General features: G+C 37.1%; 1 protein-coding gene across 2 annotated transcripts in view; it reads left to right on the forward strand.

The window, feature by feature from the left end:
* The window catches only part of BAZ2B (bromodomain adjacent to zinc finger domain 2B), a 180848-nt gene that overhangs the window by 69993 nt on the left and 84281 nt on the right, over positions 1–26574 (forward strand). For both annotated transcript variants that reach the window (XM_036318585.1, XM_036318584.1), the window contains 7 exons: positions 891–956; positions 10149–10289; positions 15559–15813; positions 16768–16982; positions 17774–17848; positions 18679–18922; positions 26041–26103. In XM_036318585.1, the coding sequence (XP_036174478.1) occupies positions 891–956; positions 10149–10289; positions 15559–15813; positions 16768–16982; positions 17774–17848; positions 18679–18922; positions 26041–26103 (1059 nt within the window). The remainder of the gene's footprint in view (positions 1–890; positions 957–10148; positions 10290–15558; positions 15814–16767; positions 16983–17773; positions 17849–18678; positions 18923–26040; positions 26104–26574) is intronic.

Here is a 26574-nt window from a genome sequence, read left to right on the forward strand (position 1 = left end):
AGAGAATATGAAATATAATCTGGTTTTATAGACAAATTTTAGAATTAATTTTAGAAATATCCCTTTAATGGGACCAGATAGATTTGAACAAAAAAGAAGATTAAATATTATAACTCTGATTTTTTTTTATTCTAAAGAAAATGAGATTGTCAAAGTAAGCCAGTGCTTACCTTATTTTTATATTGTGCATTTTAGATTCCACTGACTAGCCCCTGGTGCAGCTTTTGTGGCTTTAAATAGCGCATCAAGTGGCAGACATCAGTAAATAGGATTATCCCATTTCATTGGTGTCAGTGTATGAACCACGACTAGTTTAAATTGGTATAAAGGCTTTAAAAAAAACCTTTAATTTGTTGGTGGTTTATTGGACGTACAAAATGATAGTATACTTGAAATAAAAATAATTCTGAAATCATGACGTTAAAGTGATTACAAATCACTTTCTGCCTGATCTAAAAATTTAAGAACAACACAAGCTCTAGTTTAATTGGCTATAGTACATATTTGTGGTTTTTCTAATAGCAGATGTAAGGTAACTGACCTGTTCCAGCCAACCATTATGCTTTTTGTTCTGCCAGCTTTTGAAGGAGCATCACAACTGACCATAAGTAAATCTTGTATGCTTCTGTTTACACTGTCTCCATGTTCATTGCTTTACCTTTTTGCTTTTGATTGTTCTTGTATTTGCTTTCTAAACCTGAACTAAAACATGCACAGACTGGCCATTCTTGTCTTATATTTAGTATTTACTGTGACTTGTCTATAAATGCTAAACATGCTATACTGAGTTTTTTTTGTTGTTGTTGTTCTGTTTTGTTTTCCATTTGAAAATCCACCTGTGAAAATTAGCAATCATTGAGTTATTTTCCTAATTTTATCTGGCCTAATAGGAACGAGAGAGAAGGCGACAACATATGATGCTTATGAAAGCTATGGAAGCTCGTAAGAAAGCAGAAGTAAGTATATGTTTCTAGAAAAATAGTACCTTGTTATAAATTAGTGTTTTTTTTCCAAAAGCATTGGCTCTTTTAAATATAAATTTTTCAGAGTATGGGTTTGCCATGATTAACTGGTTTTGATAAGCAAACCAAAGATTAGGGATAGTAACTAAGTGTTAGAACATTAAAAGAGTGAAAAGAAGATTCCAATGTATGTGTTAATACTGAGTTTTGTACTGAGATTTTAAGTATCTTTTTTTAATGTAGAGAATGGCATTCCTTCAGATAAAAGTAGCTATTTTTTACTATAATCAGAGTTTCACAAAATTAATATTACGGCATGCCTAGACAAGTTCTGTGTGTCCTAATTCAAACACTAGTCATTCCAACTATGGACTTCTGCTCTCCAAATTATTGTTAACATCCTACGGGTAAAATTAAAATAGACTTTTTTTTTAACAGATACTTCAGAATAAGAAAACTATTAAAATAAGTCAAAATGAGCTTATTTTGAATTTAATAGAAATCAGTGAAAGGTTATAATATATGTTACAAAGGAATACATTCTGCATTTAAACAGTTGGACATTATAACTAGAGCTTTGGAGTGTGAGGGACCCAGATTCCCATCCTGGTTCTGAAATAACTTGCTTTACCTTTTCAGGCTTTTCTTTTCTTTCTTTCTCCCTTTCTCCCTTCCTTCCTTCCTCTCTCTCTTTCCTTCTTTTTTTCTTTTTAAATATGTTTTTATTGATTTCAGAAAGGTTTGAAGTGTGTGTGTGTGTGGGGGGGGAGAGAGAGAGAGAGAGAGAGAAACATCAGTGATGAGAGAGAATCATTGATCGGCTGCCTCATGCACAGCCCATACTGGGTATCAAACCCTCAACCTGGGTATGTGCCCTGATCGAGAATCAAACCATGACCTCCTGGTTCATGGATGGACACTCCTCCACTGAGCCAAATCATTCAGGCCAGGCTATTTCTTTTTTAAAATTGAGATGATGATAGCTGCTTCCTAGGATTGTAAGATTATCAAGTGCTATAAGCATTAGCAAGTTAGAATTAATGGGGTCTTCCTTTCAAGATGGTGGCATAGTTAAACGCAATACTCCCATCTTCCCACAACCACATCAAAATTATAACTGAACTACAGAGTGACCATCATTCAGAACTGTGTGAAATCTGGCCAACTGGAATTCCTACAACTAAAAATATAAGGAAGCCACATTGATACTGCTTAGAGGGGCAGAGATGCTAAATGGGCTGGTCCCTCCTACATGTGGCAGATAAAAATCAGGAGGCATACCTCAGCTGCAGAGGTCACACTGAGAAGCAAGAGATCCCAGCACCACACCCAGCCCCAGCCCAGGGTTCTAGTGCAGGGAAGAGAAGTCCCTATAACTTCTGGCTGTAAAAAGCAGGGATAGTGGCTCAATGAGACAGAGGGCTTCTGGAGTCCTAGGTATTCCTCTTAAAGGGCCTACAGACACTTATTCTGAGTTTCAGCACTAGGGCAGAGCTCGGCAGGCTTCAGGGACTTATGGGAGGAACTGAACTTTCTGGCATCAGGGCAAGAGCTGGAGGGGCAGCTTCTCTCAGACAGAAGTGCTGGAAAAGCCCATTGTCCTTTTCTGAGCTCTTCCCCTACAGAGCCAATAGGCAGGAGCCATAGCTGAGTCTCCATAAATCTGGGGCTGCCCTGGTAATTCCTTGAGACCCCACCCCACCAACTTGCAGGCCCATCCAAGCTGTTTCTAGTGGCATTTCCATATGAATGGCCTGTCTTAGCTCAATCTTCAGATTTTCCTGAAGTCTGTTAAACAAGTAGCAACTGGCCTTGGCATGCCCTTGCTCCATACCTGTTGCTTAGTAGCCCCAGACCAGGCACTAGTGGCAGCCGGCCTTGGTTTGCAGTTGGGCACCTCCAAACATGAGTAGCAGCCATCTACAGATCTCTCTGTAGCTCATGTCAGTGGCCCATGGCAGAACATGAGCAACTGACTTTGGCCTGCACTTCCTGGGAGCCCTTAGAGCCAGTACAACTGGTGGATAGCTTCAACCTCCTCCACAGTGGACCCACTCAAAAGATGCCTCAGTGGTCACCAGAGCCCCACTGAAGCAAGTCTTGCTTCATGGCATGGGGCCCTGCACAGCTGATCCTCCATTGTGGTCATAGCTAATCCCTGCAGCCTATAGGCCTAGGAGTAAATCCCTCCCATTGACTTGCCAACAACAATCAAGGCTCAACTACAACAGGAGGGTGTACACAGCCCACAAGTGGGACACACCTGGATGCCCAGCTCGGGGGATTGGGGAGGCTATGCCACTGGCCCCTACAGAACGCCTACTACATTAGGCTACTCTACCAAGCCTGGGAGATGTAGCATGCCATTGGTATGGAAAAGCCACTGGAAATAACTCGGGTGGCTCTGAAATTTGGGTGGGGTGGGGTGGGGTCTCAGGGAATCACCAGGATAGGGAAAACAGTGTGGGCCAGGTTGATGGAGTCTCAGAAATCGTGCCCGCCTGCCAGCCAGCTCTGTGAGGTGAGGGCTCATCAATGTTCTCTGTCAGCACTTCGTCTGGAAGAAAACTGCCCCCTCAGCTCTTGCCTCAATGCCAGACAATTCAGTTCCTCCCAGTATGCCTCCTACCAATTTTATTTTGGCCTTCATTCCTCTACACCCCCATGCCCAGTTTTCTAGATGTAGAAATTCTTGAAGTAAATATGGATTCTTGGAATATAAGTCATTTATAATAAACATTTTTTTATCATCTTAATCATAATAACCTAATTCTCTGTACCAAAATATTACTAATGTCTTAGTTAGGAAGTCATTTAAATTTCATTTCAGTGTTGAAACACTGGTAGCAAATGTATTAAGTTTAGAATATCCTAAACAGCCCTAAATATATAGGGTAAACATTTTGGAATCAGTTTTTTACTCACATAAAAATATTATTTGGGACTCTGAAAGCATAAATGAAAGTATTTCTAGAAGGCTATAGCATAATAACATTTACTCTGTGTTAGAATTATAGAAGTTTAAAACCCGAACAATGAATGTGGTAGAATGACCTGTTATTTTACAACTCATCAGATTGCAAAACAAGCCATTTCTAAGAGACCATGTTGCAAAGATGCCTATGTCTTTTGCATTTTACGATTCTCCTGGGTCTCTTAGGTGTTTATTCTGGGCATAATAAGGAGAATACATTTCTTTTGACAGCAACTTGTACTTAAAATTTCAAACACATAAATATAATTTAAGAGATACAGGTTTACCTCAGGGTCCTGGAAGAATAAAAGTATAAATAAGATTGCTAATAAAACCCATTTACAGAAGGCAAATATAAAGAATAAAAATGATATCCTTTTATGGTCACATATTGAGTATGAGTAGATCAGGGCAGTTTTTCTTTAAAAAGAGCCTATTTTTATATCTAAAATAGTATATTATGAAAATTAAGTTTAAACATGAAAAGTTATGAATCATATGATTCATAAATATATTTTGTTTTATTTATATTATAAATTATTTATATTATAATTTATAGTTATATAATAATATTTTAAAATAATAAAACCTACCAATTATCATCACATTTTTAAAATATACACCAAAGTATTACACAAAAGTCTGTACTTATTTTGTTTAAACATCTTCAAATACTGGTAGAATAGTTACTGTCATACAAATGTCTCCTAAATTAAAATTAAAATTATCTGTAATTCTTGAGTAAGATAATTATACTTAAATTGTTAACAGTTCTTTCAAAAACCTACTTTCTTATATACCATTTAACTTTTTATTGTATACTTCATATAAAATATTTTTACATTTGTTTTAAAAAATATACAAGTAAAAGTACAATATACAAGTATTTCATATAAGTACATTTACTATGTTTTTAACTGAAAAGTGTGTTTACTAAAAACTGTCTACATGTGCAATTGTACTTTATATTTTGGTTTTCCCTGAGTAATGATTAATATAAATATTGGATTATAAAGTATTCTCATGATTGAATCATTGTGGAGGGAGGTGTTACATATTTTTGCTTTCAAATTGTTTATTACATGACTTCTAAAACTTCAACTACTCTCTTCTGTTTTATGGTTTTGTCTCCTAAAGTGCTGACACTCATCCTGTGATAGATGCATGTTTTAACAACCTTTTGTAGTTTATTAATCCTTGAAGAGACATACAGAAGACTCTGATACAATCACTATGGTTGTTTATTCAGTTAATATGTGTAAAGTGATTATAAATATGTGACTGGTACAGTTTTAAGTTTTATAAAGGAAACAGGAGGTTTTGAGCTACTTTGTCATGTTGTTTAAACCAACCTAAGTTTCTGGTTATTAGTAATAATAGAAGCAGGTTTATTTTATATAATTTGAATTATACTTGGAAGTAAACCTGTTTTATTTATGAGGCTAAAGATTATTCGTTCTCATATTATGTTATGGAAATATTTATAAACTGTTATGATATGCTAATGACATTTAAAATTAATACAATAGTTACAAGATAATTATTTTTTAAGATATACTTTAAAATTTTTAAAATTACAATTTGTAGATTTTAATTTTAATCCTCAATCAAGGACATGCCTTTTGATTTTAGAGAGATGGGAGGGGAGTGTAGCAGAGGGAGAAAGAAACATCAATGTGAGAGAGAAACATCCATCAGTTAGTTGGCTGCCTTCTGGTACACTCTCTCACCGGGGATTAAACCCACAACTTTTTGGTGTATGGGACAATGTTCCAACCTACGGAGACACACAGGCCAGGGTGAAGATAATTTACATGTCTAAATAGTCTTATTACTTGTGGATTTATATAAAGGAAAACTGTAGAAGTTAGATTTCTAAATTAGAGAACCAATAAAATTTGGAATTATTTTTAGTGAAAAATATATTGAGTTAATACTAAAAAAAAGAGAGATCAGTGTAATGTACACAAAGAAACATAAAAGCAGTGTTTGTATTATCTTTGATGGATATGGGGAAGTTTCTTAGAACAATTTCAGATGTTATAGGAGATCTTTAACAAGGTGAAAGCAGATTATTTTTTAATCTCATAATTCTTTACGCATTTTGTCCTATTTTTCTTTACAATCTAATAATTAAATGTCTAAATGTATTAAGGTATAGAATCAAGGCTTATCCATTGGCCAATTCAGAATTTTGAGTTGGCTCTGCCTAAGTATCATATGGCCTTAACTTTATAGTGAAGTTTGTCATTGTAATAGTTGCTAACAGAATAATATATAGCTAGTGCTATTAGGAAATAATAGGAGGCAGAATATGAAACCAAGATATACCTATGATAGACTTTACACTAGTTACATCTTGTGCATGGTAAGTAATAATGAGGAAATAGACAAGTACATATAGGAATGTTTTGCTAGTATTCACTTAGATACAAGTTTATGTAAAAGATTTGGTGAAAGTTTGGATTGTCAGTAAGAACATATGTCTAGTTATTGCTTAAATATTTATACTGTAAAGTTTTCTCTCTCTGATATGATAAAAAGCATCAATATTCTTTTGTTTTTCCCACAGTATCTAATTTAGTGCTGAACACACAACAGTAGTTTAAAAATTATTTTAAATACTTAGTTGATGACAGATCTGTAAGTTCCATTTAACAGAGGAACACAATCTAAATTGAGAAAGTAACTGGTAAAATTATCTAATCCTATTCACAAGTTTATAGTTACCAGGTATAACAAGTTCTTGAGAACTAAATTTTACTTATGGTATTTTCTCAAACATTCTGATAAAAGATTATTTACGATATGTTGTTATAGTGTGTTTTTATAGTTCCTTGAAAGTTAAACTTTAAAGAAAAACACCTAGAGTAAAATAAAATATTTTCTTTTCTTCTTCTCTATTCTATTCTATCCTATCCTATTCTATTCTATTCTATTCTATTCTATTCTATTCTATTCTATTCTATTCTATTCTATTCTATTCTATCCGATTCTACTCTATTCTATTTTAATTATCTCCCCTATACCTCTTCCACCTCCACCCACCAACCTCCCCCCTGCAATCACCACACGTTTTCTGTGTCTATGAGTTCTTTCTCTTTTTTGCTCATAAAAGAGAATTATATACAGAAAACATAATGATGTACTCATTCTTTAATGACTTTGTTTATCCTCACTTTGTTTTCTTAGCACTTTTAGCTGCCACTTTCAATTTAAGTTATTCATTCAACTAAATTTTTCTTATCACCCACTATATACTTGGCTCTAATCAAGGCACTGGCAATATAAAGGTAAAAAAGGTAGACAAGATTCCTGTCCTCATAGATCTTACTATGTGGGTAGAGAAAGACCATAGCAAGTATAAAATAAATGAGATGATAAAATGGAGTGCCAGTGGGGCATAAAAAAAGGCAAAATTAGTTGTTCTGGGAAGGCCTCTTTGACAAGTTAACATTTGATCTATCAATGAACAACAAATAAGAAACACAAAGACCATTTGTTTAGAAATAATAAAAAGACAAAAATGACTGGAATATAGTACATAAGGGATAAATTATATAAGTTGAAGTTGCCATGGTAGACAGAAATCAGAGCATATGGGAGTGAGGACTTTGGACTTTATTATGATTTCAATAAGCCATTGGATAGTGTTAAAATGTAATCTGGTTTACTTTCTGAAATGATGACTCTGGGTATTCTGTGGAGAATGCACAGGAATGCTGAGGAAAGCAAAAATGAAAGCAGGGAGCCAGCTTCTTTAGGTTATTTTGCTTTAAGTTATTTCTTTATGTAATATTTATGTTTTATGTTTCATATTTTGGTATGGTTGCCTGACATTTCTTTTCTAATACTTATACTTTGTATGGCAGCCCTGTCAAGAACTTGTATTGCTCCAATATAGGCAGGTTAATTTTCATGTAATTCCTTCTTTCTTTATCTGATACTTCTTTTTATACTGCTAAGTATTTCAGATTCAAGGGTACATATTCTATATGCTATTCATGTTTGTGTGTTTTTTTCTGAGGACAGAGGTAGCTAGGAAAGGGAGAGCTGTACCTGGTTTCTCATATCCCTTTCCAAGTTTTATTGTAAATATTGTACCTGATTCACTCTTATCTAGTCAAGAGGTGGGTAGGGCACACCTGATATGCCCAGCTCAGCTGACAGGGAGGCTAAGCCATTGGACACTATAAGGCATCTTTTACATTAGGCCCCTGTACCAAGCCCTGGAAACTTAGCAGCTCTACTTAATACATAGAAACAGGGAGGCTGCCAGAATAGGAGACAAAGAAACATGTCCCAAATGAAAGAACACAACAAGACAACAGAAAAAAAGAACTAAACAAAATGGTGACACCCAAGCTACTAGATGCAAAGTTCAAAACACTGGTTATAAGGATGCCCAATGAGCTTAGGGGAAGAGTAGATGAACTTAGTAAGAACTTCAACAGCATAAAAAAAAAGGGAGGGGGCATGGCAACCATAAAAAAAAACAGTCAGAAATGAAGTTTACACTAACTGAAATAAAGAGTAATTTACAGTAATGTAGATGAAGCCAAGAGTCAAATTTATAAATATCTAATTCCTAAATATTGCCTGAATATTATTATTAAATGTATAGAACTCCATTTTTTGATGCAAAGTTTGTGTATAACTGAAAATAGAAGATATCCATTATGTTTGTCCCTCCCAAGTGTCTGCACGAATGAGTAACCCAGAAATTTAGAGGCAGTATAAAATTGCACATTTTAACCTGAGCATATTGTAGAAAAAGGCTCTCATTACCTGGCCCTGGCTCTGTATCATAATATTCAGCAACTGTTCAGTCTGCAGCCCATGCTGCAGTCTTGAAACTGGGAGCAAATTCTCAAACACACTGTGTTTTCGCAGCCCTCCGCCTGGAATATTCTCTCTGCTCCTCTCTGAGTTCCCCTTACTGTGGCTCCCCCAGCAGTCAGTGTGCTCTTTCCAGTGGTCGAAATGGAGTTGTTTAAGATATGGACAAAAATGCTAATATAGTACAGGAAGCAATGAAAATTTTTAAATATTAAAAACAATAAGACATTAACATTATAGGGAAGAATTATGAGAATTAAGAAGAAATTGGTAATAGGAATGAGGTGGTAGAGTTTAATTAAGGTTTATGTATGCAAGATGGGAATAATGACCTTTCTGATTGGAGTGCACCAGTATAAGGAGGCAAGGGAACAAGAGGTGTTCATCAGGAATAGCAAACAGTTTCATGAAATTGACAGACTATAAAAGATAATTTCTAAAAGAATAGAGTAGTGAATTTCAAAGTAAGGAGTTGGACTTTATTTTGATAAACATAAAGAAAATGGAAAGATTTTTAAATCAAGAAGAGACATTATCAGCCTTATGAATGTAAGCTCATCATTAATATGTCAGATGTGTGAGGTAGGTTAGAATTGCCTAATGATTCTTCTGTTAATTGCCTGATGCTTCTCCTCTAAATATGAATAGTATTGGAGGTGTGACAATAAAGGAATGACACAGATATTATTATATTAACTCTCTTGACTTTTCCCCATAAAATGTCATCCCTGCAACAAGGGAGAAAGGATGATTATTTCTATGTTGTTGCCATTACATAAAACATTTTTTGAAAGTTTTTAGAATTGCCTTCAGAACCCATTTTGCATTCTCAGCGTGTTGTTTATAGTGGAAAATAACATTTTATTTCATCACAGGTGCTATCTTAAAACTAGCTAGTTCACTTTGAAAGAACTGCTTTTGCAAATTCAAACATGTTGCTTCCACTTTCCTGCTGTAAATCCTCCTTGCTTCCTGGAGCTACACAGAAATTTGTGTGAATGCTAGTTAACTTTATGCTATAAATTTTTAGTTGCCCATGTATATTTTATATATCTGTGTTTATTAATATGTAATTTATTCTCATATTATAACCTAAGAAAAGATTGAATAAATTTTGCATAATGGAGTAATCTGGGTTGAATCTAGTATTTATATTTATACAGTCATATGGTTATTTTGGAATTCAGTGGGTGAGTACACTGAAAAACAATGTAATTATTTCTGTGCATTTCCAAGTCTATTTATTCCTAAATCTCCTAAGAAGATTCTGTTCATGGGAATAATAACTTTGATCACTTTTTAAATTTTAACTAGAGGTTTTCAAACACATACAATGATTAAAGAGAATATATGGACATGATTTTCTTTTTAAGGAAAAAGAACGGTTGAAGCAAGAAAAACGTGATGAGAAAAGATTAAATAAAGAGCGTAAACTAGAGCAACGAAGATTAGAATTAGAAATTGCAAAGGAACTAAAGAAACCTAATGAAGACATGTGCTTAGCAGATCAAAAGGTAATTTATTATGTAAACCATTTTATTAATAAATTTAATTTTCCCCGTGTTCTTACCAGATATATATATATATATATATATATATATATATATATAAAATTTGTTTGTTTGTTTATTTATTTATTTATTTATTTATTTTAATTGATCTCAGAGAGGAAGGGAAGGGAAAGAGAAACATCAATGATGAGAATCATTGATTGGCTGCCTCCTGCACACACCCTACTGGGGACTGAGTCTACAACCCCATGCATGCGCCCTGACCAGGAATCAAACTGTGACCACCTGGTTCATAGGTCAATGCTCAACTACTGAGCCTTTCGTTTTTAACTAGAGCCGTGGGATTTCAAGTATAAGTCAATCTGCCTCTCCTGGATGAGCACCAGTAAACCTCTCTGGAGCTGTGTGCTGATTATGGCAGTTCTTAATGTATAAGTAAAGTACTGCAAACCTTTTAAATTTAAGTAGAAATGCTGCAGAAATCTACAAAGAGGGATTGTAAGAGTTGATAGGATTTCTATGTTTCTATTTGGTATTCAGGAATTTAGGTAAGAAAGATCTAACTTCTCCCCACATCCCGTAGATCCTTAAATTAGGATTTATAATCTACTAGAGGCCTGGTGCATGGATTCATGCACATTGAAAGGAAATTAATTAGAAGGTGGCCGGTGGGGCAGGACTGGGCGAGATGGGCTGGACACACCCTGGAGCCAACCTCCCGCAGTCCCTCCCTGGCTGGCCACAGCTGGGGTGGCGCCAGGGCTCAAAGGGTGTCTGCAGAGTGAGCAGGGGTCCCTCTAGCAGGTGGGGTCCCTCAGCCTGGCCTGCAGGGATCGGGCCCAAACCAGCAGTCCGACATCCCCTGAGGGGTCCTGGAGTGCGAGAGGCACTCTGAAAAGTTATGTCGCTTGGCAGCTCCTGCGTTGAGCATCTGCCCCCCTCGTGGTTAGTGCACGTCATACCTACCGGCCGGTCAGCCAGTTGGCTGGTCGCTTAGCCTTTTATATATATAAATAACTTCCTTCAATGCTTTAGTTATGATAGCTAACTTATAGTGAGTATGTTTACTACATGCTGGGCACTGTGCTAAGTGCTGTATATGAATTCACACCACAATCCTATGGAGCTGCTATTTATGCCCATTTATAGATGAGAAAAGTTAGATACAAAGAGTTTAAGGAACTTTCCCAAGATTATACAGCTAATAGATGGCAACTTGAATTCAAGCCCCAGTTTGTTCAGCTCCAGAGTCCATATTATTTATCATCTTGAAAGCCCAGAAAGACATCCAACCAAAGAACCTCATGTGTGTCTTCTCGCCCATCTTGTAATGTTGCTAAAGTACACAAAAGGAGAAATTTAGAAAGAGCAAAATAATCTTGGTTACTGGCATGATTATACACACTTAAGAGTAGAAATCAATTATGTTTGACTACAGAGAAAAAGATGGCATTTCTAGATAATTATATCAATACTGCATATCATCTCTTTTAACACTGTCTCACTAATATATTATTACTAGAGGCCCGATGCATGAAATTCATGCAAGGGACTCAGCCCTCGCAGCCACCATGGCTTGCGTTAGCCCTTGCAGCTGCAGCGGCTTGCCTCAGCCCTCCCAGCCCCAGTGTCATCCAGAAGGACATCCAGAAGGTCATTTGGCTGTCCGGTCTAATTAGCATATTACTCTTTTATTATTATAGATATTTGATCAATAGCATCTATATTATATGCCTTATTTATCTGATATACAAATAATGATCGTCTCTGAAATGCTTAAAGCAAATGTTTAATACTGGGTAATTTAACTTTATTAATATTCTATTTATTTACTTAGAATAAATAGTTTTAAATAAAAATGAAAGTAAACATACTAATTTTAGTCCATTGAATGTATAAAACTTCCTAAGCACAAAGTGAATATATAGGTTTGTTAACACATTTAATAGGCTCAGAGTGAGCAATTGTTTTGATCCTAAATGGGTTTTATTTTCTTGCACCTTTTTACTTAAATCCATATGCACAATATCAAATATATAAGTCCACTTTAAACTTAACTTTATTAGCTTTGTTATATACATTTTTAGAACCATATAGATATGTGTATATCTGAGATAGTTTAGGATAAAAGAAAACTCGGAATTGAATGGTCTTCAGATTGAATAAAAGATATGTATAGTATCAGTCAATTCTGTGTTTTCACACAATATTAGTAGAAAAAGTCTTTAGATAGTTATTTAAGTACGTGCAGGGCGGAGGAACACTTTTGAACAAGCACCAACGTAGATAAGTAGAAACACAAGTCACTTTTTTCCCCAATCAAATTTTAAAGTATTGTTATTATATCCAATTCATGGGCAAAAATGTTTTTAATTTAGACTACCTATACATTTTTAAATGTGCATGACGACTGGTACCATATTTAGTCGTTAAAATGTTAATATGTGAGCATACTAGGGAAGTAGCAGAAGGGGCAGGTTTCCAATTTTAGTACTGAAACTTGATACAGTATTAATATTTCACTACATACAGGAAACCTAAAGACTTGGTTGCAGTATAAAGCAGTTCTTGATAGGGTCATGGGCTTTGGTCATGTAGACATAATAATTTATCACCACTTATTAGCCAAAGATGTTACCAGTCTTTCCACCTATACAACCCACAGATACACACTGTTCATGTGACTTTTAAATCAGTTGCCATCATTAGAATAAAAAAATGCATGTGCCCTACTGAGTATGTCCTTGGTATTTTTGAAATATTTATTTTTTTATATTAAGTTTATTTAGGTGACATGGGTTTCAGGTGTACAATTCTATAATACCTCATAAATATATTGTACTAGAGGCCTGGTGCACAAAAATTTGTGCACTCGGGGGGGAGGGGGGGTCCCTGAGCCTGGCCTGTGCCCTCTCGCAGTCTGGGACCCCTGGGGAGATAACGACCTGCTGGTTTAGGCCTGCTCCCGGGTGACAGAGGGCAGGCCCAATCCCTAGGTGCAGCCCCTGGTCGGGCTCAGAGCAGGGCCAATTGGGGAGTTGGGGCGCCGCCTCCTGTCATGCACAGAGCAGGGGGATTGGAAGGTTGTGATGCCACCCTCAGTCACGCTCAGGGTAGGGCCGATTGGGGGGTTGGGGCACCGTCCCCTGTCACACTCAAGGAAGGGTCGATGGGGAGGTTGTGGCGCCACCCCCTGTCACGCACAGAGCAGGGCCAATCAGGGGGTTGGGGCGCTGCCCCCTGTCATGCACAGAGCAGGGCCCATCAGGGGGTTGGGGCGCCACCCTCTATCACCCACAGAGCAGGGCCGATCAGGGGGTTGGGGCGCTGCCCCCTGTCATGCACAGAGCAGGGCCCATCAGGGGGTTGGGGCGCCACCCTCTATCGCCCACAGAGCAGGGCTGATCAGGGGGTTGGGGCGCCGCCACTCTTTCAGGGCAGGGCCGATGGGGAGGTTATGGCTCTACCCCGTCACACACAGAGCAGGGCCGCAGGGCCCGTGGGGGGGGGGGGGCGGGTTTGGGCGCCGCACCCTGTCACACACAGAGCAGGGCCGATCAGGGGGTTGGGGCGGCACCACACCCTGTCACACACAGAGCTGCAGGGCGATCAGGGGGTTGGGGAGCTCCCCCCTATCAGGCACAGAGCAGGGCTGATCTGGGGGTTGGGGCGCCACACCCTGTCACGAACAGAGCAGGGTAGATAGGGAGGTTGTGGCCCCGCCCCGTCACACACAGAGCCGCAGGGTGGTCAGGGGGTTTGGGCGCTGACCCCTATCACGCTGATCCTGGTGCCGGGAGGCCTCGCGGCTCCACTCATCCCGGTGCTGGGAGGCATATTACCCTTTTACTATATAGGGTAGAGGCCTGGTGCACGGGGGGGGCTGGCTGGTTTGCCCTGAAGGGTGTCCTGGATCAGGGTGGGGGTCCCCACTGGGGTGCCGGCCAGCCTGGGTGAGGGGATGATGGCTGTTTGCAGCTGGTCACACATCCTTCAGGGTGGGGGTCCCCACTGGGGTGCCTGGACAGCCTGGGTGAGGGGATGATGGCTGTTTGCAGCTGGTCACACACCCTTCAGGGTGGGGGTCCCCACTGGGGTACCTGGCCAGTCTGGGTGAGGGGCTGAGGGCTGTTTTCAGGCTGGACGTGACTGAAGCTCCCAACCGCTCCTTTTTTTTTTTTCTTTCTTTTTTTATTCTGGGCCAGCTTTAGCTTTGAGGCTTGGCTCCAGCTCTTAGGCCTCCGCTGCTGAAAGTAGGTTTCTGGCCTTTGCTTAGAATGTTGCGATCCTGCTGGCTGAAGCCCGGGCGAACTAAAGCAGGTTTCTGGGGTTTTGTTTAGTTTCTATATTTGTTACATAGTTGCTTAGAGTTGCAGCTCAGAGGCCTGCAGCGGCAGGCAGGGAACGTTGGAGTCCTCCGTCACTGAAGCAAGCAGGCCTCATGTTAGTTTGAATCTGCCTGGCTGCCGGCCGCCATCTTGGCTGGCAGTTAATTTGCATATTGCCCTGATTAGCCAATGGGAAGGGTAGCGGTCGTACGCCAATTACCATGTTTCTCTTTTATTAGATAGGATTATATGTTTACCACCCAATTCATCTCCTCCCAGCACCATTTATCTCCCCTATACCCTTTTTGACTTTTCTCCACCCTTTTCCCCTCCCTCTCTCTTTTTATGTTAATTCTCACCTAAGGATATTTTCCCATTGATTTTTTTTTAAGAGAGTGGAAGGGAGGGGGAGAGACAGAGAGAGAGAAACATAGATGTGAGGGAGACATGTTGATTGGTTGCCTCCCACACATGCCAGAGCCAGGGCCGGGTACGTGCCCTTGACCAGAATCAAACCTGGGATACTTCAGTCCTGGGGCCAAGGCTCTATCCACTGAGCCAAACTGGCTAAGGCCCCCCTCCCCTCTCTTAATCACCATGATGTTTTCTATGTATATGGAAATGTTCATTTCTTAATGTTGTCTAAATTTTGATCCAGTTATATAACCCATGTTTTGTCAGTACGTAAGTTAATTAAAAATTCGTGTTCCCTTTTGCAGAGATGTAAATTCATATTGTATTCAGCTGAAATGTATTGATGGTTACTTGAATTCAGCATCCCAGGCTCAGTCCCCTGGGGTTGCAGCAATGCACCCAGGGAACTGACAGTCCAGAGGGAAAACCACTGGAGCAATGCAAGAGAGAGAGAGAGAGAGCACCGTATTTATTTCAGAAGATAGCAAATCATGGCTGTTAAAATCTGTTTTCTTTTACTTTCTTTTCAGCCTTTGCCAGAGTTGCCTCGTATTCCAGGACTTGTTCTCTCTGGAAGTACATTTTCAGACTGCCTCATGGTGGTGCAGTTCTTACGAAACTTTGGTAAAGTTTTGGGCTTTGATGTGAATATCGATGTTCCAAACCTGAGTGTTCTTCAAGAGGGATTGCTAAATATAGGGGACAGCATGGGTGAAGTACAAGACTTGCTTGTGAGGCTCCTCTCAGCCGCTGTATGTGATCCAGGTCTAATTACGGGATACAAGGTAAAAAAATAAAACAAAATATAAGTTTTTTTTTAAAAATTTGTACTATCAGTGCATTTATAGCTGCCTGTAAAATATTAGCAGATGATTGTAAAGACTGATCCAATTATTTTTTTACATATCGTTAAATGTAGAATTGCTTCAGCTTACAATTGGTTTCCTAAAGCCTAAGAAATGGAGATCATTCCCAAATTACTCTTTTTTCCTCTAACTTTCCACAAAAAACAAATTGACTTAAGGAAAGTAATATTCAGCAAAACAGAACTCATAATTCATAAAGCAATTAGGACTCATGTGCACCTACTGAAGTTATACTGTGTTTTCTCTCTGAATCACTGTGAGTAACTGAGGCTAATCAAGGCACCTACAGTCCAGCATATTAAGACTATGTACTGCTCGGTGGATGATACTCAATTAAATTCAGTTATCTTAATTCCAATTAAGACACAAATTTCAGTCAGGGAACCCTCAAATCCAAGTTCCCAATAGGTAATATTGTAGAGAGAGAAACTTCCAGATGCATCTGTTATATTTTCCTTCATGTCCCAATCACTAAATATACCAGGCAATAAAACCCATGATTCCATAGAGCCAGCCAACATAATAATAGTGCTTTTGAACCTCCAATCCCTCCATCCCCTGAATATCTACATAAAGCCTGGAAAAGTTTGGAATAGTTCCTGTGGTTCAAAGAAGTTGTGATAGGCAATTTCTACCCATGAGTTTATATACTCTTCTCCCCACCTGACTTTTAACCATGAGTTTAAAGGAGGAATAGAAATATTACAAGTACTTGAATCATTTCTTGCATATTTTTTATCTTTACTTCATCAAAAATATGAATAAAGCTGTTGTCATTAATGTCTATTATTTAGTACCAACATTTAAAAATTATATTGTTTTATGTGATGAATGGTTATGACCAATACTGATAAAAATGTCAACATTTTATAGGCCAAAACAGCTCTCGGAGAACATTTGCTGAATGTTGGTGTGAATCGAGACAATGTTTCCGAGATTTTGCAGATTTTTATGGAAGCCCACTGTGGACAGACTGAGCTCACGGAGAGCCTGAAGACCAAAGCCTTCCAGGCTCACACGCCAGCACAGAAAGCCTCAGCCCTGGCTTTCCTGATCAATGAGCTGGCGTGCAGCAAGAGTGTAGTGAGGTAAGCATGTGCCCAGGCTTTTCAGGTGATTCTGTGCTGTTTTGAATTTGTCTTATCACAAAGTAATGCAGGTTGCTTAGAGAAAATTTCAAAGTTATAGACTAGCACAAACAAAAAAATTAAAATTACACTGAACCCCTCCCCCCATGCAGAGGTAACTAATAATAAATTTTAATGCATTCCTTTGTAGTCTATTGAAAAAATTTGTTCATTTAATAATTGTTATTTATATACTGAAATGCAAAAATATTCTCTTTTGCTGTGGTCCCAAAATCCAGCACTATTGGAAGAATCCAGGATTTTCATTTTCTTCACATCTTGTGATGCTAGATGACAAGATTTCTTAGTATCCATTCAGAGAATTATTCAGCTACTTATTATTTTATTATGTTCTATGCATACATAACAGTATTAGTTTATTGGTGTATTAATTTGTACTTTAAAAAGTACTTAACTTCATCAACGTAAGTCCTCCAGTCTAGTATTTCAAGATTTGGTGACCAAATCCATGTTAATCTCGTTCTTGCTATTCATTATTTTACAGATTTTAACTATGTTACTTTCAGTTCTTTACCTTTTTAGGAAAAGGATCAATCCAAATATTTCAGAGTCATGCATTTCTATTATTGGTAGACAGTTAAAGTTTACTATACATCTCTTAGCTATGATACTGAATTAATGTGGTTTTTCACTTATGGTTATTTATTGGTAATCATTACAATTTGCTTGCCATATTAATGTGTTACATAATGGATTATTTTATGTTTTATAATAAATTTTTACATTGACAGTGAAATTGACAAGAACATTGATTATATGTCAAACCTGAGGAGAGATAAATGGATGGTAGAAGGTAAACTCCGCAAGTAAGTTATTTTTTATTAAAATTAATATACTTCTTTCCCTTTGTACAAGCTTCCCAGAAAAACATATGAATTGCAAAAATAGCATATAAACTTTATTTTGTCTAAGAATTAGAAAAGGTAAAGCTTAAAATTATGATGAGTTATGAAATTAATAAAAATCAGAGCCAGAATTTGCAATGGACAAAAGACATAATCAGATTTATTGAGTTCAGATACTTCAAACTTAGAAGAAAGTCCATTTGTCTTTTTTCTTTCAAAGAAGTCAAGCCACCACATTTTCTAAGGTTGTTGTTGCTATCAGGTTACTTTTGTCACAAATAGAATCTGTTTGGAGCTACCACCTTTTTCTTCATTGCTTTCTACTTAAATTTGCTCTTATAGAGAGTCTAACATATCCAAATATATTCAGAATTGAGACTTAATTAGCTTCATTCCAGGAAATATGCTGAAATTATTCAACCTCTATGTTAAAAGGGTAGTTTTTTTGTGGTAATTTGAATTGAAATTTATTCAGTCTGATAGTATGGAATGGGGAATTGTCACTTGGCCATTGCTGGAATTAGTCTTTTCAGCTTTCTAACTTTTATTTTTTTAAATGTGTCTAATTCCAAAGAAATATCTAGAATAATTCTTGAAAGTTAATATATTTTATAATTTCTGGAAACATATTTTTAAATTTCTTTAATTCTAATTTTTATTGTCATTGATTTATTGCTCGCTGTGAGAAAAATACCATTAGATATTTTTGCTTAAAACTCACATTATGCTCTTTTAAACGTATAGAAAGAAGGCTTTTCTTTCATATCATCTTTTTTTTTTAATATTAAAAGGCTCAGAATCATTCATGCTAAAAAAACAGGCAAAAGAGACACTGCAGGTGGGATTGATCTTGGAGAAGAACAGCATCCATTAGGGACACCCACTCCAGGAAGAAAGCGAAGAAGGAAGGGAGGAGACAGTGACTATGACGATGATGATGACGATGATAGTGATGACCAAGCCGATGAAGATGAGGAGGATGAAGAAGATAAAGAAGACAAAAAAGGAAAGAAGACTGATACCTGTGAAGATGAGGTAATCAAATTAAGTTGATTCTAATATTTAACTAAGACTGCATAACACTGAAAAATAACAGAATTTGGGGTCAAGTAGATTTGCATTTTAATTCCATTTTGACATTTATTTACCTCAGTTTCTTCATCTGAAAACTGAGTATTACAATATTCACCATAAAGTTTTTTTGTGATGGGTAAGTAAATATTGGATAGAATTCCTGCAGATAGCAGGCACGTACATTGAATAAAAGAAGTTAAGTTTTTCTATTTATACAATGACTTCACAGTTCTTCAAAGAACTGTGCTGATTCTTAATTTTAGGTTCTCTCTTTCATTTTGTTGACATGCTATCTTATATTTATACAATGTTTCGTGTCTTAAAAGTGTTGTCAGATTTTGTGAAACTGCTATGTCTCAAACACCAGTTTATTATGCATTGCCTAGCTTTAGGCACTTTTGATTAAAGATGCATAAGGCACTAAAAGTCCCCTCTCAATTTACAGTCTCACTGAGAAAGATTTGCAATATGAAACTGTAATGTGTTAACTACTTTGATAGTGATATTTACAGTGTGCTAGGCAGATACAAAGGAAAGGCATTTAACCTTTCTGAGGAATAAATCCTCACAAAGGATTTCTGGACCCATTAGCTGAGGCTACAAGCTGGGCTGAATGTTAACCTGGAAGGAATACAGGGAAAAGTTTTCCAAGCAGAGAGAATAGCATGAGCAGGGCACAGAAGCCTGAAACTATAGTCCTTTAAGGGACTTACTTACAGGTGCTTCAGGGTTACTAAAGAGCCTCATATGCACCAACTACAACTAGGACTTGTTAATTTTTGGTGACAGGAAGCTAATGGAGGGTTTTAAGTCAGTTTTGATTTTTAAGTGGCTCACGGTGTAGTTCTGTGGATGATAGAAATAGATTTGGGTAGGGCAAGATCAGAGATGAGAAGATCAGTCGATAGACATTACAGTAGTTTAGTTGAGTTGTGAGGGGTCTGAAACTAGACCAATGGTAGTTGGGATGAAGGAGGAGAAAAGGACTCAATAAATATTTAGGAGGATGGATGAGTAGTATTTCAGGATGGACAGTGTAGATTGAAGGAGAGGCAGGATTGATTCCCAACTATGTGGCATGGGAGACTGCATGCTATGATTGCCTTTGAGAGAGAGAGGGGGAGAGAGAGAGGTCAGGAGGAGCAGAGTAAATAGATGATTGGGAATAAGGGGAAGACAGATCATTGAAGACTGGAAGTGATGGTAGGTTTATCTTAGACATGTTGAGTTTGAGATGCCTATGCAGAAGTTCAGCGTCAGTTGAATTTAAGAACCTGAAGGCTGAAGAATCCAGTCTTGAAAATATGGTTCTGGAAATTATTAGCACACAGACAATAGGTTAAAATCATGAGGTGGATAAGTTTGCACAAGGGAATTGCTTTAGTGAATAGAGTAGTGGAGTGAAGTTGGAACCCCAGGAACATCACTATTTAAGAAGAGCCCAAAAGGCTTACTGTTGAAAATGGGAGATTTCTATAGGGGGTCAGGGGCCCCAAGTCCACTTCCAGAGTTAGTGATTCACAGAACTCAGCTTCTAGTCATGCTCTGGCTATGAATTATTAGAGCAAAAGGAAATAAAGCAAAACCAGCAGAGAGAAAAGGCATGTGAGTCAAAGTTCAGAAGAAGCCAGGCCTAAGCTGCCACAAGTCTTTTCCCAGTAAAATCACACAGCAGTTTTCCCAGGCGTGACCTGTGACACGTGTGATGTGTTGTGTACTGGTGTAGCTCATCAGAGGCTCAGTGCCCAGAGTTTTTTGCTGGGGACTGGCCACAAAGGTACCCTCCAAGTAGCCTGTGCCAAAATTCCATGCTCCCAGTAGAAAAGCAGTGTAAATCACATTATTAGCACAGTTTAGGTCTAGTAAGCCGATTTTATAAGTTAGGGTCAGGGAACCCTCAAATCCAAGTTCCCAGACACCAGCTAAGTGCCAACCTTGTAAGCAGGCCTTTCAAAGGGTAGTAGTCAGATCTGCAGTGTTGACTTTTGTCTATACTTGTAGTAATAACAAAAATCAAGAAAATTGAACATTTAAATATGAGGGTGCAATAAACAGACAATAAGGCATCAGGAGATGTAAATTTTTGCTGTATTTGGCAACATACTGGGAGAGGTCAGCACAGTTTCATTAGAGGGGTGAGAGCAGAAGCCAGGCTAGGATTGATTGAGAACAATAACTAGAAAGTGAGAAAGCAAAGGCAACTATTTCAAGCATTGTGCTTCAGAGGAAAGGGTAGTTCCTAGAGTAGCGGTTCTCAACCTGTGGGTCGTGACCCCTTTGGGGGTCGAACGACCCTTTCACAGGGGTTGCCTAAGACCATCGGAAAACACATATATAATTACATATTGTTTTTGTGATTAATCACTATGCTTTAATTATGTTCAATTTGTAACAATGAAAAATACATCCTGCATATCAGATATTTACATTACGATTCATAACAGTAGCAATATTACAGTTATGAAGTAGCAACGAAAATAATTTTATGGTTGGGGGTCACCACAACATGAGGAACTGTTGGGTTGCAGCATTAGGAAGGTTGAGAACCACTGTCCTAGAGGGAGACAAAGACCAAGGATTTTTCAGATGTAGAAAGACTTGAGATGAATTTTAGTTGAAGGGAAAGAGTCAATAAAATGACAGTGGGGTTGAAGATTAAGATATGAAGAGAATAATTAATGGCATAAGGTCCCTAATGACATTGGAAGGTATCCTATATAATAAAAGGGTAATATGCAAATCAGCCAAACTGCAGTACGACTGTTCGCTATGACCTGCACTGAACAGGCAGGCAGGCGAGCAGTTAGGGCCAATCAGGCAGGCAGGCAGGTGAACAGTTAGGGTTGATCAGGCAGGCGAGTGGTTAGGAGCCAGCGGTCCTGGATTGTGAGAGGGATGTCTGACTGCCCTTTAGGCCTTGAACATCCTCCAAGGGGTCCCAGATTGCAAGAGTGCACAGGCTGGGCTGAGGGACTCTCCCACCCCCCACATGAATTTTGTGCACCAGGCCTCTAGTTCAATCATGGTGAAGGGGCTAGCTATGAAGAGTAGGCTAAAGGGAAGAAGACAAGTCTATAGAGGTAGGTGTTTGTGTGTCTGTGTGAGTTTTAAGGGAAGCTACCATTAACCACAGAAATGGACATGGGTAAAATAGAGAGATAAAAGCTGAAGTTCACCTTTTACCCTAAAAGAATTCTAGGACTACAGAATGATACTCAAAAAACTATACAGCCAACCATTCCTTCTGCACTCAATGCCAGGAGTATTCAGCTAAGGAATTCCAGAAACAACTCCTGTGCTTTCTTGCATCAACTCAGTACTGTTATAAAGAAAGAAGGCCTAGAGGGATAACTTTATTGATAGAATATTTGAAAATATCTAACCAAGACCACTGATAAATTACTGAATCAAATTTTTTACTTAATCCGGATAATAATGTAGAGGTACTTATAAATAAGATCATGTGCTACTCACTTCTCTTAAGTAAAAATAGCATACATGTAAAATGTTTTCAGAAATTCCTCTCTAATGTTATATTTTAAACCAGAATGATAAAAATCACTTGAGTGAGCCTTACACAATCTGAAAAGGAGACTACATTGAGATTTCGTGCCAAAATTATTTCATAATGTTGTACTTTTGAAACTACTTGATCATATAATTTTATGCTGTGGAAAATAATGTGAAGTGTATATAATTTGGGTATTAGAATTGTAATTACCCAAACAAAAGATGCCATTTATAACCAATCTGCTTCATTTGGCAGGGGGAGTTGTTTCCATAGCAGGCATTAAACATTTCTGATCAGTATTAATCAGCTTTTCACAGAATTGGCATCCCTTTACAGCTCTTACTATTACAAATTATTTTAAAGTGTTGACTCATAAATTGACAAACCTGTATTGAGATTTCAGTGTATTTTACTGGGTAATTATCCCACTAAACTAGAATTCATTTACAGAAATTATCTGTTTTGCCTGGCTTCTTTTTTCCACATGGAGAATTAACAAACCACACATCTTTTTCTTTAAGGGAGCTAAAGACTATTAAAAATTGTTATTAATTATTTAAAAATTATTAATTTTTCTTAGACCAGACATGTCACTTAATACAGTATTTTGTTTTTTTTATGTGTTTAATTATAGAGTTCAATTGTAGGATTTCATTGATGACATCTTAGCAAATCTATATATTTTTACTAATTTGAGAAAACAGTTTAAAAACTAAAAATTAACAAATATTTTAGGATGTAAGAAGCCAAATTAGCTCAGTTAAATGAATTGAGAGTTAATCTTTATAATGAAAAACTGGTAGCCCCTTATTAATTTCCTAATAAAATAAAATTTTAGCCCTAGCCAGTTTGGCTCAGTGGATAGAGCTTTAGCCCTTGGACTGAAGGGTTCTGGGTTCAGTTCTGGTCAAGGGCACATACTTTGGTTGCAGGCTCCATCCCCAGTCCCAGCCAATCAATGTGTCTCTCTCACATCAATGTTTTTCTCTCTCTCTCTGTCTTTCCCCCGCCCTTTGACTCTAAAAATCAATGGAAAAATATCCTTGGGTGAGGATTAACAAAACAAAAATAAAAGTTTAACTGTTTAATAAACTTGATTGATAAGAGAGGCACATTATTCCTCCAAAAGTATGTTTGGCCTCTTGATTAAAGTATGGGTAGAGTGTTTGTTGTTATACTTCTTAAAAAACTAATTGCAGGTAAGCTTTCCACTGAGAGTCATGTGATCCCTTTCAATTAAAAGATACTGCCCTTGACCAAGTCATACCCCTTGGCTCAAAGATGAGTCCCTCTTCTCCTCACTCTTTATTCCTTCAACACATTGACTCTTTCCCTTATACTTAGATTTGTGTTGAAACCTATGTGAGCTTTAAGCTCACAAGTGGGCAAGTAAGAGTTTATGCAGACAATTAAATTCTAACACATTGGGGCATATAATGTTTGGGAAACGATGGAGAACAACAGCTAGAATTGATTCTGTGTTCTTAGTTTGTTGTTTTTTCTCTCTGATCTTTCAAATTCCTTCATATCTCTTAAAATTGTAAGGACTGTTAGCCAAACTTCATTAAATAAAATTTTATAGACATTTTGTAGACATTTTGCTTCTTTTGCATCATAGGAAGAGTCTTAGAAATGGCAGTTAGTTAATTTGACTGATACCTAGCAACGTCGATGTACTATTTCATATTATTTGTAGATTGACTTATATTTTTACATAAGCAAATTATTAAATATTTATCACTTTAGAATCATATAGATATAAAAATATATATTTGAGATTCAAGAGTCATTGACCTTATTATCTTTTCAGCTTTTTTTTAATCTCCAATAGATATTATGTTACTATTAGCACAAATAATATGCCTAAATGCCTTTGTAACTTGGCTCCCTAAATCTGGATAAGGAATGGGTAAGTGATAGGTAATGCTGATACTATTGAGGTTTTCCTTTCACTTCCTTTTGTTGAGGAGCTAATCCTATTGATTTAGAAATATCTGTTCATTATAAGTTGGTGGCTGTGTGGCTTTTGTAAAATGCTTATAGAAATTGAATATCAAAAACAAGTTCTTATTTTTTTTAAACCTAAGAAGTTTCTGCATCTTCTCATTCAAGCATAATTTTTTTTTTAAATATATTTTATTGATTTTTTACAGAGAGAAAGGGAGAGAGATAGAGAGCCAGAAACATCGATGAGAGAGAAACATCGATCAGCTGCCTCCTGCACATCTCCCACTGGGGATGTGCCCGCAACCCAGGTACATGCCCCTGACCGGAATCGAACCTGGGACCCTTCAGTCCGCAGGCCGACGCTCTATCCACTGAGCCAAACTGGTCTCGGCCAAGCATAATTTTGAGAAAAAAATTTTTACACATTATGTGTCAGCAACTCTGCTTATTGATTTCAGATCTGTTCTTATTAATCCTCACAAAAATACCATGTTACAGATAATGTTATCACCAATTTACAGTGAAGGAAACAGTCTTAGAAGTCTCACATAATTTGTCTATATGAAATAATGCGGCTTAAATCCAAAGAAGCACATATACCTCTGTTCGTGCTTTTCCTCTAAAACATATAACTTGGTGGTAGTTTTCTTGTATTCATATTCTAGAATGAAAATTTCATTTAATCACATGTAAACTTTCCATTTATTAAATCAGTACTATATATAGTAGGGATTATTTTTTTCTTTTAAATGTTGATAATATAACTTAACCTTCTTTGCTCTAAAAATGACTCAGTTTATGGTATCAGTATTTTTGTAGCCTCCCAGATTTAAACCCTTAGCATCATACTTTGCTCCTTCCTTCATCTCCCTCACCCCTCTCTGCTTCATATCTATCCGTTGCCAGGACTTAACAGTTCTAACTATGTAATATCTCTTACATCTGTTTTCTTTATTTCTTTTTCCTTAGTAAGGCCCACATCCTCTTTAGTCATTGCAGCAGTCTACTAACTAGACTTGCCCATTCTAGTCCTTTCCTGCTCTAGGCCATCTTACAACTATTTCCATATTAATCTTTGAAAAGCATAGTTCTGGTGTTCAACATCCCTCAAAAGATCAGATCATTGTTCATTGCCAAGCATTTACAGCACTAGACAATTCACTCCTAAACTCATCTTTGCCATATCTCCCACCCTATCTTTGCATGTACCTTTCATGTCAAGATATGTCAAACTTTTTCTGGTATGCCCTGCCGTCTTTTCTCTGATTGATTATTCCTAACCATTCCTCAGTAGCTAATTAAAACACAACTTCCACATAGCCTCTTTTGGTATAGATTCCCAGTAAAAGTTGTCTCACCCTCTCTTGAACTTTGATTCCTAATCTCTACCTCTCTAAGGTTCTTATAGCTTCCTAATGGTGGGTGTTTTTTCCTTTTAGTGTAATGTTTTATGTCTCTCACCAGATTATTAGTTTATGGAAAGCAATAACTGATTCCTATTCATTCCCATAGCACCTATTCTATTACTTTGCAATTGGAGGCTTTCATTAAATATTTGCTGATTGACTGAATAAGTAAATCTTAAGATCAGGTAAATGATACTGTATTTTGTTATGTATAGGATGAAGGTGACCAAGCAGCAAGTGTTGAAGAGCTAGAAAAACAGATTGAAAAACTGAGTAAAGTAAGTACTTTTAGATTATAGTTTTTATCTTTTTTGCAGTGTTTTAAAAAAAAATCTGCCTTGTATGAGATTAGTTTTCTGGCTGCTAACAAACTTTTTATAAGTAATTCAAATGAGGAGGTCTAGAAACATTCTCAGCTATACCTTAAAAGTTAAATGCCAAGGTTAAAAGCATGCTTCTTAAGATGCGGCACTAACCTTAATCAGGGTTTATATTCTTCATTTAAATACAGAATCTACAAATGCCTGGTTTTATTTCTTGGAATTAATTACTTTTAAAATTCAGTCAAATTTTATGATGATAGTTTCAGCATCTTATGTTTTATTTTATATTAATATATTTGAATTGAATTTATATACTGTATATATTTTGTACTCTTATTAAAACTTGAATTTCAGTAGCATCAGTGAAGTTTTAGATCAACTTCTTGTAAAAAATGAGTTGTTGTTTTTTTAAATATATTTCATTGA

This window comes from Myotis myotis, unplaced genomic scaffold (assembly GCF_014108235.1).
Source record: "Myotis myotis isolate mMyoMyo1 unplaced genomic scaffold, mMyoMyo1.p scaffold_m19_p_8, whole genome shotgun sequence".
Classification (NCBI taxonomy): domain Eukaryota; kingdom Metazoa; phylum Chordata; class Mammalia; order Chiroptera; family Vespertilionidae; genus Myotis; species Myotis myotis.